An 18,019-nucleotide genomic window follows, 5' to 3' on the forward strand; every position below is an offset into this window, starting at 1 on the left:
ATTATTTTATGTGTCTTACATATTAGGATACAGACTCATCAAGTGACTTTTTCCAAAATTCCATTTATTATTTCATCATGTGAACTGTAGTGTGTGTGTGTGTGTGTGTGTGTGTGTGTGTGTCAGAGAGAGAGAGAGAGAAGTAAACTAATTTGGGTAAACCCCAAAGGCACATGTTGCACCTTTGTGCAAGATAGATTAGATTGTTGTAAAGGTTAAAGGGTTTGATATAAAAGATCATTAGTTGCAATGAAAAAGATTTTGTGGACCAGCAGAGATACCTTACTTCAATTTCTGTGTAATTGAAAATGTTAACACTCGTTACATGCTTTCCTAAGGGAGATTTTGTTATGCAGTGGTTTCAAATATCATCCTTGGTTTCTTTGATGTAATACAATAAATACTGGAAATATTGTTCAGTCACTTCATAAATCCAAACTATAATAAGTCCTTCATTTCTTCCTAGTGAGTGAGATGTCCTTGCAAAAAGAAAAGGTACTCATAATTATTTCAATTATATAACACTTACTCTGTCCTAGGGTTCAAGATGAATCTGGAATTTCCAATTATCTTTTTTTTCACAAAGAGCCCTGGGAGGGTGATCAAGTAAGGCAGTGAAGTCAAACATCTGCTCAAAGTGCCCATTTAAAATGTCAGTGAATTGCAATAAGCTTATCAGTGGACTTAGGAATTTAGGGTTAGTTGCTTAGAGTCTCAAAAGCTTACAAATACCTATTGATATTAGTTTTTTGATTTTCAAAATTCAGATTTATGAGGATAGGACAAGATTGGAATGTGGGTAGAGCACAGGAAGACTAATATGTCAAACCAAACCATCAACAGAGACAAGTTAGGGGAAAAAAATTCCCTCCAAGTAATTTTTAAAACATAATAGGTGAATATAATAAAGAAAATAAGGCATAATATGAAAGGAGAAAATTTGCTTTATGATAAAACAGGATATTTCTCTACCATAGAATATATTTTTTAAGCCACAAAAAAAAAAAATAAGAAAAGTAGAGAAAGGCCAAATTTGATCCTGTCCTTCTCCTATTTAAAACTTTTCCTCCCTAACGCCACTAACACAAGGTCCAAACCCCTTAACACAACACCTTTAGAACTTTATGAGCCTTTGTTTCTCCATCTTCAATTCTTAGTATCTCCTCCTAATGGTACTTACTCCTTTACCACGATGATCAAACCTTTCTATAAGCTGATCCCTCTACATAGAATTCCTTGCTGCCTGCCTTTCTTCTAACCATTCAGCAGGGCTTGACTTGGTTGTTACTCTATTTTAATCAGTTTTCATTACTATAAGAAAATATCCGATATAATTAACTTAGAAGATAAAAGGTTTATTTTGGCTCCCAAGTTTATAAATTTCAGTCCATGATCAATTGGCCCCTTTTCTTTGGGCCTCTCTGGTCAGTGTACCAGTTGACAAAGTATGGGGAGTGCATGACAGCTATACCACTCATCTCATGGCCAGGAAGCAAGAGAGTGAAAAGGGGGCCAGAGTCCCACAATCCCCTTTGAAGGTACACCCCTAGTGACCCAGACACTTCCCATTCAGCTCAGATTCTTGAATATTGGTACTTATACCTGTGGATTCCTTCTAACACATTATCATAATTCTCACTATGATATCATGAGGTAATTATTGGCCTCCTTGATGTTCTTCATCTAGTAAAATCGATGCTTAGAGAAGCCACAAAATCTTATAATAAGATCATACAACTCTTATATGCTAGAACCAAGATTTGCACCTATTAATAATGCAAATCTGGGGACCAAGCCTGATATAGGGCCTTTGAGAAACATTTAAGATCCAAATTGTAGCACTGTCCAAAATAAATCTCCCCTGATAAAAGATGTTTTTCCTTTTTTTTTTTTTTTTTCCAAAGCATTGGCATATTCTCTATTGACTTATCATTCTTTCTACTTTGGTCTATAAGCTCCCTTAGGACAGGAACTGTGTCTTACTTGTATTTATATTTTCCAGTTTTGGTGTTATGAGTTGAATTGTGTACCTCAAAAAGATGTTGAAATCTTACCTCTCAGTACATGTGAATGTCAAGTTTTTTGAGAATAAGGTCTTTGCCGATAAGCAAGTTAATGAAGTCATCAGAGTGGGCCCTCATCCCATTTGACTGTTATCCTCATAAAAGGAAGAAATTTGGACCCAGAAACAGACATAGAGGGAGAATGCCATGAGAAGATTTAAGTAATGGCAAACTAGGAAAAAGGCATGGAACAGATTCTTCCTCATTGGCCTCAGAGAAAAACTGACCCTGTTGATTCCTTGATAGTGGATTTCTAGCCTCCAGAACAGTAGGGCAATACATTTCTATTGTTTATGGCACTCTGGCTTGATACTTTATGCTGACAGCTCTAGGTATCTAATAATACCTAAAAAACGAATGTTTTTAAATGAATTAATGGAGTATCTCACTGTATTATTTTACCCCCTGCACCTTTTTCTGCAGAGTTCACTAAAGCATATTCATGGAAAAATATTCAGTGATACATATTTAATTCAGTAATTAATTTTCAACATTAATTTTAGAGCATTTACTTTGTTCATAATACTCCTGGAGTGAAAAAATTAAACTTGCTATTACCCCTCGACCTTCAAAGTGCTGACTGTCCACCATGAGAGAATGAATTAGATAGTACATATGATAGCAGTTATGTATTACAGGAACCTCTTCTGACCAGTTGGTATCCATGCCAGGCCAACTTTTATATGTTCAAACATCAACCCTTCCTATAACTATTTTCTAATTTCTTGTAGAAAATTATTTGGCATTAAAATGAGAGAAGCTCAAAGCATTATGTGCTATCAATGGGTAATACTTTTGATTTAAAGGAGTAGAGATTAGGAAGCACTTTGCAAAAAACTGTTACAGGAAAAAGGTCTCTATGGATGGAAGTGTATCAAAACCCACCTAGTTACCTTTTAGGTGACTTAGGCTGCTTTCCCCAGCAACAATCCTGCCAGCTGGAAAATTCTTATCCAACTTCAACCTTTGAGATGATTCTGATATCTTTTAAATAATCTATGTAATTTTTATGACTTTGTAGGCCAGAATCTGTCTCCAACACAGTCTGGACAATTCCCAGACATCAATGTGAATGACTTTGGTTTGCTTTGGCAGATAGAATTCACCTGCAAAACCCATACAGATGAGGTGATAGGTAGAGGCACTGCCTGTAATTTATGTTACATTTTAATTCTAGAAGTTTGGATGATATCCAATTTCAACCACAAAAAAACAGACTTATATATGAATATGAAAGTATTCAATCACATTCCATCATACAGTCATATAATCAGTCAACCTGTGAATAGGCTAATTCCTTTGTAGGAATGGAAGTAAATTGGTCAGTGCCTCTAGCTCTTTGCATTAATAAAGAATAAATATGCCTCTCATTGGTCATTTCCATCATTCCTTTAGGAAAGTCACTGACATACTTTTCATTCATTCTCAAGCACTAAATGAACTAAAGTATCCACATTTTTCTTAATGTGAGATGCTTGACATTTAAAAGCATATGTATGCCATGTACCACTTGTTTCTTAAACAACCCAATCATTAATTCATTCTGCTAATGAGATTGAACAATTAGTACATGCCCATTCTGTGTTCAGGATGATCTATTTTATCTAACCCTTACTTTCTAGGATTTTATAATTTGGTAAAAAATGGAAGATCAATGTACATAGAAGGTTAATATGTATGGTGATTCAATCTAACTGCCTATATGTTCTGTATTTATACCAGACTATTGGGAATTGCTGGAGGAATACATTCCTAGAAATACTTAAAACCCTAACCAGACAATCAACACAGTTCTTGAAAATTGTATGCATTTCTCTACTTAATGGTATTTTTAAATTTCCTAACAACTTCTTCAAAATTTTTGTACCTCTTTCAATTTCTGACTTTCATCATTCTTGGTTAATAACCATCTTTCCTATTATCAAAGTGAAGATGAGAACACACTTAGTGTCTTGTCATTATATCTGCAATCTTCCTATTCATTTCCATTATCCTTTTCTCCTTACCTTGTAAGTCAGTGAAGAAAGGGGATTTCTATGGTTTTTTTTTTTTTAATTTATTTATCTCAAACTTTTTATCAGGATCCATATCAGGGATTAAGTGTACTTTGGTGAGATAATTGACTTGATCCTTCACTCTTAGGTCCTTCATTCTGTGTGAAACTACTTACTGCTTTCACCTGAATTATTTTCAGTCTCTCAAGCCATGATCTTTCTCAACTCTGGGTCCTTGAATATGTGTTTCCCTGTGCAGAGGTGGTCTCTCCCTGCTCCCTTTTCTTCCTTGCTCATTTTCATTTTCCAGGTCTCAAATTGAATATTGTGACCTGCAATTAACTTTCTCTGACACCATCCTCCTCCTCCAATCCAATGTAGTCATCCCACCTACACCCTCCCTTAGCTACTGTTGCTCTCTTATAATCCCTTAATATATTGCAACTTCATTGCCTCTTTACCTTACCCTCCGCTAGAAAATACCTAATTCGGTGACATAACCACAATATTTAGGCCAATACCTGATACATAAGCAGTCATCAACAAGTGTGTCTTTTATTAATTAAAGAAAAGTAGAAAATGCTTGTAGAGAGAACTATGTCTACTCAAGTTCAATTTAGAAGTGAGCTACCATAGGTTAGAATTCACAAAGAGTGATGTTTGAAATTAAAGTAGTGAAGGCATTTTCAGATGTAAGGAACAAGTGCAAAATAAAACCATCGCAGCAAGGTCAGCTTTTTGGGGGAAAACTTAATGCAAGAGAAGTAAGGAATCGTGAAGACAGTATGTAGAATTCCTGTAGAATAAGGAGTAATGGACCATTTCAAGCCAAAGAAGAATATAATCAATGCAAATTTTGGGAAAAACAGCTAACCTTAAATATTTGAAGTATAAGTTGGAAAAACTGGAAGGGAAAGCCTGGAATCAAGGAGTATGATTACAAAGACTCCTACAATGACACAGGCATGATAAGTCTAGCACTTGGTTTAGTGAAACAGCAGTAAAGAGGAGTTAAAATTTCATACGTATATACTAAAGATTCTGATAAAATATAAAAATTGCATTTTTTTTTTTTCAAGAATCTCTTCTATAACAGTTATTGTACTAAGCGCTCTGCTACTCAGTGATGAGTAGGTGTGATGCTAAACATGAAGAAGCTTTCATTTAATCTGAAATAGTAACATAACTGGAAAGCACAGGAGCCAAGACAAGAAGCCAGTTTTTTAAAATTTTTTAATTTTTTTCTAATTAGTTATACATGACAGTAGAATGCATTTTGACACATCGTACATAAGTGGAGAATAATTTCTCATTCTTCTGGTTGAACATGGTATGGAAACATGCCAGTCATGTAGTCATGTATGCATATAGGGTAATAATGTCCAATTCATTATTCTTTCCAGGCCAGTTTTGAAAAGAAGCTATGAGCACACGCTTTCAAGTTTGTGAGTTTCAAGTTGATAAATCAAACCTAACAGAGTGTTGAAGGTACCAGAACCTTGGGCACTTATCAATAGAGCAGTGGTAATTGCAATTCTAGAAATGGATTATCTGCAAGATTGTAGAGACAATAGGATTTAATGGAATATTCTGTAGGAAATAAGTGTTATTTTGAAAGAAAGAATGGTCAAATTTAGCATGCATCCCAGAATTTCTGATTCTGGATATCTGGCATGGACAAGTTTTGCATTTCTCACAAGCTCCCAGGTGATGCAGAAGCTCCTAGTGTGAGGATCTCTTCTGTGAACCACAGCCTTAGGCCAGTATAAAGAAGATAAGACAGCAAAGAAAACAGAGATATAGTAAGATAAATAAGAAACATTATCAAAGGTAAGAATGTGAAGGTAACCTGTAGTTTCCTATGTAAAGCAAAGAAGCAAATTCATAAATTTTCTTGAGTTTTGGATAAAAATTCTGGATAGCTGGCTAAACTCTTTGCCAGGTGGAGCTGGTTTGCAGTTTACTCACCCAACCCCATTATAGAAAAAGGTACTATTAAAATGTATATGCCTGCATATCATGTGACTTTCATTAAAAAGAAAGAGCTAGATGTACATACAACCACTCAAACCATAAAAGTTAGATATATTTGTTTTCTAGGGCTGCCATAACAAGTTGCCACAAATTGGGTAGTTTCAAGCAACAAAAACTTATTGTTCTGAAGGCTAGAAGTCTTAGATCAAGTTGTCAGGGCCAGTTCTTTTGGAGGGTCATGAGGGCAAGTCTGCTCCAAACCTCTCTCCCAGCATTTTGGGGTAACTGTTGGCAGCCCTTGGCATTGTGGATCCATCTCTCCAATATCTGCTCTGTCCTCACATGCATTCTTCCATGTGTGTTTCTGTGTCCAAACTTTCACTTCTGATAAAAAACATCGGCCCTAATCATTGGATTGGGCCCCCACTTGACCCAGTGCTATCTCTTCTTAAAGTACATCTACAGAACCTGATCAAAATAAGGTGACAGTCAAAAGTGTCAGGAGCTAGAATTTCAGCATATCTTTTGGAAGGACATAATTTAACCCCTAAAATATGTCATGTAAATAAACTATCATATATGGAGCCAGGTAGAAGAGATCAAAGAGAGTTTGTAGCATGGAAATGGAGATGGTCATCAGTTAAAAACCTTCTGCTCTTACAGTAAGGAGCCTGTGTCAAGTTCAAGAAAAGATCTTTTTAGGTTAGGCAGAAGAATTGTCAAAGCCAGAAGAGAACAAAAACATTGACAGCAAGAGACTGAATATTCTAAAGGGGCAAAAATGAATAATAAGAAATATCCTAGAAGATTTAGGTTTAGATAAGAAGAAGGGTGCTTATTCCCTTGAGCAAAGGGAAAACAGGTATTGATGTGGTGTGCTCAAAGTGTAAGTGAAATCATGATGAGATAATAGGAGAAGGGCACATTTGTGGCATTGGTTTTGGTAGTTAATTGGGTAATCTGTGAGAGATTATTTGAGCACCACTGAGGATGCTTAGACAATGCCTAAGAATTTTAAACAGAACTACTTCTTACAACCCCAAATTTTGTTCTTTGAACCTGGAAAGAATCCAGAGAATAAGAAAATAAAGCTTTGAATTTTAATTGACCATATCTGCAATCCCCATAAGATTAATTAGTCTCTCAAATATATGTAAAAGGTGCATTTCTGATAGTTTTTAAAGCAAAGGTTTCTTTTTGAAGGGGAAGAGATGTCAAATAGTCTGTTATCAGTGTAACTTCCACAGGGAAGTTTTTGAAACTTTTTCTTTTTCTTTTTTCTTTTTTTCTTTTTTGCTTTTTAACTGACATGTATGCACATTCAGATAGTAAGTTGCCTACATGGATGTATGGTTCCTAGACCAGGGCCAGCCAGAGTTCAGGATAGATTTTGTGTTTCCTTTAACATATATACAGAATGTAAAGAATACCACTAGTGATTTCTGTGAAGCAGTAAATCCCTACCTGGCAGATCCTAAAGAAGCTCTGACAGAACCAGGCTGTTTAATAATATTGAATTGTTTGGAGAAGCCCTAGTGCTCTTCTAGTAAAGTCACATAAAATGAAGTTGAACCAAGTTATTGAATGGTTTTAAGGCATCATGGGGTTTGGTTCTTTACACCCACAAAGAATATATGGGTACACTGTAATCATATGACATTTTCAAGCATTTCAGTTTTTATTCTGGGCTTCTCAAAGCACAGTATCAATCTATGCTGCCAAGACTTCTGCTGCAGCCCCTGCCTCTCACTGACACCTCCCCCTCAGCGTAGGCAAACAACACAGGGAGAGGGTGCGCTATGATCTGCTCACAGGGTTCTCTTTTTATAGAATGAGGAAAAGATTCTTTGCAGAGAAAGGTTCAGTTATAAGCTTTCACCAGGTTCTGAGTTCCTGTACTATGCCTGTATCTCCCACTTTAACAGGAGAATTTGGGGATGTGCCAGAAATATGGAATGACGAGCCCAGCTTTTTGCAACAGATGTAGTTCTGAAATTCTTTGTGCACAGCCCATGTTTGCCAAACAGATCATTTTTAATTACTTAGGAAATTAGGTGTTTAAATTGGACATGCTTTTCTTCCTTTGCTAGAGTCCTGAAATATCTATTGATTTTACTTCCTTTTGTACCTTGATTACTTCTATTTTTCTGTGCCATCTTTGTATACAACCAGCAGGCACATGGAATGTTTAGTCCTGTTCTTAATGGCCAAATGTTCTACAGTAGGTAGTGTTAGGGCCAGTGGTTTGGTGAGACTTAACTCAGCTCACTGATTTTATTTTGCAGTTGACTGAAAGAAGTGGTTCTGTTTAAAATTCTGAATAAAACTGGTTGTTTGATACAGGTATTTCACTTCTGTGACCAAAATACCTGACAAGAACAATTTTAGAGGAGGAAAGTTTTATTTGGCACTCATGGTTTCTGAGGTCATCTGTAGATGACTGACTCTGCTGTTCTGAACCCAAGATGAGGCAGAACATCATGGAAGAAGGGTGTAGAAGAGGAAAATATCTCAGGAAATAGCAATCAGGAAGGAGAGAGAGAGAGAGAGAGAGAGAGAGAGAGAGAGAGTTAGTTCCCCATTCACCAAGGACAAAATATAAACCCCAAAGTATGCCCCCAGTGACCTATCTCTTCTAGCCACACCCTACCTGCCTTCAGTTATCATCCGCTTAATCCAATGATTGGGTATAACTCTCATCATCTAATCATTTCACCCCTGAACCTTCTTGCACTAACTCATGAGCTTTTGGGGAATGCTTATTATCTGAGCCATAACAATTATTGAGTTATTTCTGAGTCCTAGAGATTTACTTTCAAAATAGATGCTGATTCTCTAAATGTTTAAAAACTACCACATTCCCCCAAATCAGCATTTTTGTCATTTTGGGTGTTTCTTACTCAAATCTTTATGATACTCATTATATTTACCCTGATAGGGGCCACCCTAGCTATCACATCATACATACATCTCTTGATGGTTTACTAAGCATTTCTGTAACTATTTCAAACTCAGTAGAGCTCGGGTTTAATCAGCACCATGTGTTTTTTAGGATAGCAAACTTGAGTCATTCAGTCAGTCTGGAATCCAAAGGATGTGTTCCTGTCAAAATTACATTCTCTTCACCAAAGGCCCATATGTTAAAGGCCTGGTCCCTAGCCCATGGTGCTACTGTGAGGTGGTAGAACCCTTGAGAGGTAGGAACTAGTGGAGAAATATAGGTCATGGGGCATACCCTTGAAGGGAATATTGAAACATTCTCTCTCTTTTTTTCACTTCCAAGCTACCTTGCTCCACCATGTGCTCCTTACCATCATATGCAACCTCATTGCATGCTCAAAGCAACAGAACCAATTGATCATGGATTAGACGCTCTGAAACTGTGAAATTAAATAACCGTTTCTCTTTAAAAAATAAAATTTAAGTTTAAAAAAGCACACTCTCTTTAATGAATTCTGTTTTGATATTCAGACCCAGCTTAAGTGCTAAATCTATTGCTAATCCCTCTCCTGCTCCTTAAGTAGTTATGCTCGTCTAACATCATTGCCATGATAGAACTTATCATAACCGGTTAAATTATATCAAAATGTTTTCTGATTTTTCAAACTATTTAAGGGCTCATTAAGAGTATTTATCAAGCATATATTATATGCTAGTTACTATTGAATATAGATACACTTGCTCCCTTTCTATAGATGAGGAAATTGAGAGTGAAATATGTATAGTTAGTAGATGAAAGCATCAGAATGTAGAGCTGTCTCTGCTGTTGCCGGGTTGCCTGCTCTGAAATTGGCAGAGATGCTGCTGACTGAGGGTGGAGAGCTAATGCAAATCTACCAGAGCTAGTGCAGTAACTTATTTAGTTACTGATCCCAAACAAGAGTGTCCACTTTTCTTTCCCTTGCTTATTCAAAGTCGTTATCTTAAGGAAAGTTTTCTCATAGACTTTCCTCATTCTCTTATATTTCTTGGTGACTTTCCTCATCCTTTACATTCATTCATTTTTTCTTTCTTTTTTTCATTTAATACATCTTTATGAGGCACTAAGTACCTGGACTTGTTCTTCTTACATACTGTAAATTGAACAAAAATCATAGTCGTCATAGAGCTTACTCCATGCAGTGATGCATGGAGTGAAATGAAAGAGAAGATTAGCTAGTGCGGAGAGAGGAGTGGAGAGTGCCAATAGAGATTGATCATGGAGGACCTCACCTAGTCTAGAGCCTATAATGTGGGCATCCTGCCCCTGTATCAAAAGAGGAAACATAAGGAACAGGCATACTACTCATTTGGGTTTGGTCTTCCTGCTATTTAGTAGTCCTAGCTGATGTTTGTCTTCATAAAGTAGTCCTACAACAATCACTGACATTGCCTGGGTTTAGAATATTGTTTCACCCAGGTTATCATACCCACTCATATGAACCCACTTGTGGGTCATTGTTTCTGTAATGTGTCTGTAGAACAGTATAGGAAGCCATTTCTTTACATTTATATAGGCCACGATGGATAGAGGCTCTCTATATAAAGCACAGATAGATTCAATCTTATAATACAGATGGATACTTCTATCTGTAAATAAAGTTGTATTCTGGATGGAGACATAAACTACACATTTACTTACCATGTTGAATTGAATATCTGGGATATGGTGGGCTGTTTTCAAATATATTCATATTCCATTAAAGTGAGATTAATTTTTAGCTTTGTGCTCTCAAAGACATTCTCTGAGAGGGATGTATACTGAAAATATCTTCCTTCACTTTGAGCAGAGTCACTAGTTAAAAAAGTACATAAACCTAACCTCAAAAAAAAAAAAAAACCTGTTATTTGTTTTTCAGCTGATATATTTATGTCCACAGTATCCATAGTGATTTCATTGTCTTGGTACAATCTTGAACTTCAAATATCAAATACATAGTTACTCTCTTTTTTGGACTTAATTTTCTTTATGGTGGTAATTTTTTTCCATAGCTTTTCTGTAACTAAGATTGTCTGTGGCATTTATTGCTGCCCTAGTAGATGTATATCAGAATTCCTAGATTTGTGTTTAACTTTTTTTTATTTTTACAGAGCTTGGAATGACCTCCTTAGAGCTAAAATGCAATAGCTTATTCCTCCCACATTGCTATGAAACTTAGTAAATACATTTTTGAAACTTTCTTATGTGCATTTACTTATTTAATAAAGTGATAATTTTAGAAAGCATGAGCTGATATGTGTTTTGAAGTTCATATTAAAAGCAAAATAGGGAACATCATATTTATTTGGGGTCATCTTTTGCTTTATAAACAAATTCTTTAAACCCTAGGTAAATACATTCATGGTTCTATGGGGTGGCAAAGCATTAATAAAAAATAATTACCCACTTCAGTCAGAAATTAGATAACACTTATTTTAATTGCCCTATCAATTTAAATCCATTTTCCATTTATTTTTCTAACAACTATTATGGTTAATTTAACAAAATCATTGCAGTTCTAATATAATTCCAGAGGTGTTACTTTATAATTTACTATTTCATCATTTTTTCCATTAATCATTTATCTTAAGAGCATATAGCCTTACACAATATTTATTCAATAAAAGCATGGTAATGGAATTAGAAGTTTTTAAAGTGTTTTTCATTATTATTGTATAAAATGCCAAAAGTTTTATGATAGATTTATCAATTGATTATGTTATTTTTAAGAAACATTTCTTTAGCCAGGAACATTACAGAAATTCTGTATTTTAGTATCAAATGTCTTTCTTTAATATCCTTTTTGGGTTAATTTTCATATTATCATTATGATTTAGAAATTCAATGAAAATATATTCTATAAATATTGTACTGAATATATTCAGTCACTATTGAAAGGATTTTCTTTTTTTCCTAAACCCTTAAAAATTCTGTCAATTATTTCTTTAAAATTACTTCAGAACAATTTTACTAAGTAACTATATTCTTATTATCATTCCATAAAAATAAAATAAAAATATAAGTTTTGCAAGTCATCATATGCAAAAATCACCTCTCAAAATAGGAAATTTCCACATTTAAATATGATATAATATCCTGCTGGTTGTTGTAAAAATTATAAAGTTAAACCATTTCTTTAAACTTGTACTATGTACAGGGATGATTCACTTTTTTATGTCATTAGCCTCACTATCAGTTAGTAACAGTGATTGCTAGGATATATGAAAAGTCAAGGTGGCCAGAGAAGTAGACATGAAAGGCAAGCATTTAGCTTCTTTTCCTTATCTTCTCTCTGAAATTACTACCTAAATATCCAGTGTGTCTTCCTCATTTCTCTTATCTCAGGATGTGTGTGATTTTCTGACAGCTTTATTTTACATCCTGCAGTGTCAAAAACTTCTTTTCTCTGTGCTAGAGTAATGAAGACAGTGAGGATGAGCTCATATACTGGACTTAAGAAGGACTGTTTTCCCAGGCTCACATAAGCTCCCTCTGCACATTTTGCCCAATCCCTGTTCTGACCAGTCTCCCACCATGAACTAATTAGCTGAAGAACAGCAGCATTTAGTTGCACAGTCTTGAAATAGTACAAAACTAGTGTTCATATGGGATTGATAAAAAAGATTTTTTGTCTCATTAACCAAAACAACAAATCTTCAGGGCTGGGGAAATAGTTCAGTTGGTAGACTGCTTGCCTCACATGCACTTGGCCCTAGGTTCAATCCCCAGTACCACCCCAAAAAATCTTCAAATTGTTAAAGAATAAAACAGATTAAATTATAATCCTTGTTTTATATATTGCTGTTACAATCAATTAAAGATCTATTGTTTTTAAAAAATGATTTAAATGTGGCTAATTGCATTTGTTTTCCATTTTCTGCTCTTTTCCTATAGGTTTAGGCTTCAGTATTGCAGGAGGTGTGGGGAACCAGCACATTCCTGGAGACAACAGCATTTATGTGACAAAAATTATAGATGGTGGAGCTGCACAAAAAGATGGAAGGTTGCAAGTAGGAGACAGACTACTAATGGTAAGTAAAACTGCATATTTATAAAGCTCTTGTTTCTCAATGAGTGACCATTTTAGTCCACTTAGGCTGCCATAACAAAATTTCTGTTGAACAACAGAAATTTGTTTTCTCACAGTTCTGAAGTCTGGGAAGTTGAAGGTTGCAAACTGGTTTCTGGAGAGAGCCTTCTTCCTGGTTTAGAAAGCCATGTTCTAGCTGCATCCTCATGTGACCTTTCCTAGGTACTCAGGCTGACAGAGAGTAGTGTCCCTCTTTTCTTCTTCTTATAAGTACCATCAGAGTAGGGCCCCATCTTTAACTCATTTAACCTTCAACGCCTCACATGAATTTGGGAGGGAAGGACACAATTTAGTATTGTAGTGACCATGTGAAGAAACAGAAAAGAGGAGAGGGTAGATTTCAGGGGAAGAGAGCTAAAAATACACACACAGGTCTGGGGTTGTGGCTCAGTGGTAGAATGTTTGCCTAGCGTGTATGAGGTACTGGATTCAATTCTCAGTACCACATATAAATAAATAAAGGTCCATCAACAAATAATAATTTTTTTTAAAAAAGTGTACATACAATTGTTTTTTATTTTTTTGATATTTTCAAAACGGTATTCTAAATTTTCACCAATTTTCTCAGCAATGTATGGTAAACATAGTAGATATTTCCAAAATAATCCATTTCCTATTAGTGAGTGCAACTGCTACTTCCAGGTAGTACAACAAAGGAAACAACATTATGTGGTTTACTGATATGTGCATGTCCATGTTTCAACTACTGTAGAAACAGCCTATGATTTTCAAGAATTCGTAATCTAAATTCCATCATGTGTGTGAATGGATCCCTTCCTCTCTCCCCTCAGCAGGGTTATAGCTATTTTGTTTGCCAGATGCCCACATTTAGGAGTCCTGGCGATAACTGCCACTGACACAAAGCCACCCTTTCTGAGCTATGGATTATAAGACAAACTAAAGCAAAATTTAAGCAATCATAAATAGAAAACACTAGATAGAGCAGTGATAAAAAATTATTTCATATCAATTGTAAGTTATAGACTTAATCTACAGTATAATAATCAAATATTGAAAATTCAAAAATCAAAAATTCATACTGAAATAGATCTCTGCCGCAGTCTGGCTGGGCATAAATCATGAGCCACTGAAGCAGGAATAAACTTTATTTCTGAACTCCACCAGCACACTCCACACATGCTCCCAGGGGAAAAAAATGCCAAATGCCACGCCACTCAGCTCCTCCCGGTACACACTCCACCAAACAGGAAATCCCTCCTCTGGAAATCCCTCCTACCGCACTTCCCCAACCAATGGGAACTCTGGCTGAGGCGAGGCGGACAGCAGGGGTCTAATATCCAATTGAATGCAGATCTTAACATAATCATTATCATCTCAATGGCTTGCTGGCGTCACCTTTCAACCAAAAATGCCATGCATCAATCCTACTTGGCTATGGCTCTCAGCATCTCCCCCCTTCTGTTTAATTAAACAACAAGCAATGTGGCTTAGGGACTGTGCCTGTTAGGTTGTCCAATACAACAGATCTCAAGATGAACATATCTAGTCATAGGTCTGTGTTTGCAAAACAGGGCCTCTAATCTATGTCTGCGAGGAGTAGGGATCTCCAACCGCTTCTTGAGAAGTGTATGGGGAATCTATACAGTCTCAAAAGAAAAGTGATTTCTATGACATATACAACTTTTAGAGGTAAAAACCCAAAGTTCTATATTCATTGTGCCCATTTCCCTGGGCTCTGGAGATCTTGTACATAATACCAGTAGGCGAATTTCATAGTTGTGAATGACCTTTGTATTGAATTATCTGGATAAGTCTTTGATAGTATCTCAAGAGCCAACATTTATTTGGTAGTTACTGTATTTCACATACTTTTAAAGTGTTTGGTGGTCATGTAACATATCTTTCACACAAAAGCACATTTTATGTAAACCAAAGGAACCTTACTAAGGTACAGAGAACCTTACTAACTTGCCCATGGTCACATAGGTAATGATAGAAAGAACTGGACATCCAGCTGAGGCCATCTGGCTTGCGTCCGCATTCATCTCCACCACGCAATGCTGCTGTCTGTACAAGGGGTTTGCATTTGTTTCCTTGGTTTATCAGTCAGTTCTTTCATTTTTTCCTTTATTTATCATTCAATTATTCATTAATGCCTCTAACAAGTGCACCCTACCCACCTAACATGTCTAGGCAATGGCCACTATTCAGAAAAAAACTATTGTAAGAAAGTATCTAGTTAAACTGAATGGGCATAAAATGCCCAATATTAACTTCACTCAAAATTGCAAATCAGAGTTTGGGGCTTCTTTTTACCACTTGAAGTCACTACTATTTTCATTCTTGAGAAATTCTAAAACTTTTTGTTGTCGTTAGCTTTCAATTCTGAACTAGACAAATTGTTGTTGCGGTATAAGGCCTGAACAACTTTTTTCTAGAATACAAACTTTATTACTTAAATTATTGACTTGGGAATAAAATGACCTTTGATGACCATCTTCTTCATAGGGCTAAATTGAAAAATGAAGAGGGTAGATTCATTTTCATGTAATGACTGTTGCAGTGACTTGTTTCACCTTTGACTCATTGTTCTATAACAGTTTAGTTTTAGAAAACCTTCTGATATTTCTTCAAATGCTGCTTTGTAAAATCGTGTGAGATATTGTTTACTTATTTCTTGAAGTTGTGCTTGAATCTAGCTTTATTTTCAAATTCTTTTCTTAAAATCTCCAAATAAATTTGTCAAAGAATTTTTCAGGAACCATGCTATTTTCCCATTACAATTTTCATGATATTCATTGTAGATAAAACAATTTCAAAAATAGCTGTGACATAATTCATAAGTGTTTTGAATTTAAGGCATAGCTTTAAAAAAATGAACCTCTAACAATAATAGGTCTCTCCTCTCTTATGTAAGGAAAACATAATTAGTACTTCCAAGGCAAGTGGTAAGCTGAATCTGAAAATGAAAGAAAAAATGATTCATTTTGTAATATTCTGAAAGACAAATGACCATGAGAAAAAGAGAATAGAGAAAAAAAATCACTGAAGCCACTCAAAAGATCAATTTTCTTTTTTCAACCCTAAATACTTATTAATGTTCTCCTTTGGTCATTCTTTTTCATCTCTTCTTTTCTTTACTAACCTACATTCATAACCTCTTTTTCCTTCCTCCTCATCTACACTCTTCCCTCAAAGGAAGTACAAACCATTTAGACTCTATGATTTACCAGCTGTACCACACTCTGCATATTTTTCTCTAAATATGCTGTTCTTTCTAAAGCAATTTACACCACTTCCTTCTCTCATTTCTTAGGAAAATTTCCTCTGTATGTTATTCACTTGAGTTCTATAAGTAAGCTGGTCTAAAATGAAACTATTAATTTCCTTAGACTTTTGTGACTGTGTACCCATAATTCAGGAAGTCTTGCAGCATCTTCCCCACAGTGAAAGAAGTTCTTTTTTTAGAGTCTTAGTAATAACCCCTTTAATTTCTCAAATAGCATAGCTATCATATTGTGTATCAAGTGAATCAGATCATATATATTGGACACTTTTTTTTTAAAGACTTCTTATATCTCAAGATTGAAATGTACCTACCCATCTTAAATGTCATCTTATTTCAACCCTCATTTGGTACATGAGAATCCTACAGAAAAGCTACTTTGCAAAGTGGTCCCTTGCCCCTGCTATAAACCTTCTGAGGATGAAGAAATTAATACTCTTCAGTCATCCATTAGGTACTAACTTACAGCCCTGGGAATTTTTTTCTCCTTAAAATTGTGTTGGAATATATATTCCCTATAATTTTCTCCTTTTATTCATAGCTCTGTCCCTTGGAAACAGAAAAATAAGGACTGTCTTTTTACACATTTGTAAGTTTTGTATTGCTACTTCTTCATTTCTCAATCTTTTAAGATATTTTACACATCTTTCTTTATTTTTTACGACATTTTATCACACCTTCATTTACCTTCTATAATTAGTTTACACTTTAAACTTTTTTCTATTCCTTACCATCTTATTCTCTACTTTAAAAAATCTAAGCAATTTCGTAACATCCGACCTTTGCATTCATTCTACAATAAGGAAAAATTATGCTGTTACCTTTGCAATAAGCCGCTTACTATTTCAAAAGAAATGATTATAATGTCAGAACACTCTGTTTCATTGGTTACCCAAATATGTGGTATATATTTATTTTTTAACAAAATAATATTTTTTTCATAAACTTCCTTTGCTATTTGGCTCTAGAATTTTGTTTTGTTTTGTGAGGTGACAGTGATGTCTGATTTTTATGTATTGTACCAGAAGCTTAGTGTTACAACCAGAGCTTAATGTTGTAGTCTCAGACTAAAAAAAAAAAAAATTATCTCTTGGCCTTGAATTTCATAGGACAGATGGTCAAAATTTAACATCATTAAAGATGTTCTAACTCTTTCATGTATTTTCACACACTGGTTTTTGTAAGGTGATACAGACAGCCAAATATATTACACAAATGTGATCTTCTGTACCTCTTTTAGCATAAGACCAGAAACTTTGAATCTTGGATCATTTGTCTTTTCTACAAGGATAGCATTAGTTGTTGGTTGTCAAGTTGTCATATTGTAATTTAAGGTTTAAAATCTTGCATTCCTTTTTTTTATAACCTCTGCTTGACATTTGAGGAAAATTAATTGTCAGTGAAAGAACTTTATACCTTTTATAGAAAATTATTCCATGTTTTGCTCAAAGGGAAGTAGATGAGGGGGAAAAATAACAGACATCTAACTCAAGCATAAAGACACTAGATTCAGACATGGGGGAGCTGGATTTTAATCCCAGGCAGCTAACTACCTCATCTACATTAGGCAAGTCATGTGTGTCTTTGGTCCTGTTTTGACTACTATACAATAATTGTATTGCCTTAGATCAGTATTTCCCCAAATGTGTTTTATTTATTTTTTTTACTCTGTTTTTTTTTTTTGTATATATA

The 18,019-nt window shown here is 35.1% G+C and overlaps 1 protein-coding gene across 13 annotated transcripts in view; it reads left to right on the forward strand.

The window, feature by feature from the left end:
- Dlg2 (discs large MAGUK scaffold protein 2) overlaps positions 1-18,019 on the forward strand; it is a 917,250-nt gene that overhangs the window by 400,479 nt on the left and 498,752 nt on the right. For all 13 annotated transcript variants that reach the window (XM_048787977.1, XM_048787981.1, XM_048787974.1 and 10 more), the window contains exon 6: positions 12,885-13,021. In XM_048787977.1, the coding sequence (XP_048643934.1) occupies positions 12,885-13,021 (137 nt within the window). The remainder of the gene's footprint in view (positions 1-12,884; positions 13,022-18,019) is intronic.

Source organism: Marmota marmota, unplaced genomic scaffold (assembly GCF_001458135.2).
Source record: "Marmota marmota marmota unplaced genomic scaffold, marMar, whole genome shotgun sequence".
Lineage (NCBI taxonomy): Eukaryota > Metazoa > Chordata > Mammalia > Rodentia > Sciuridae > Marmota > Marmota marmota.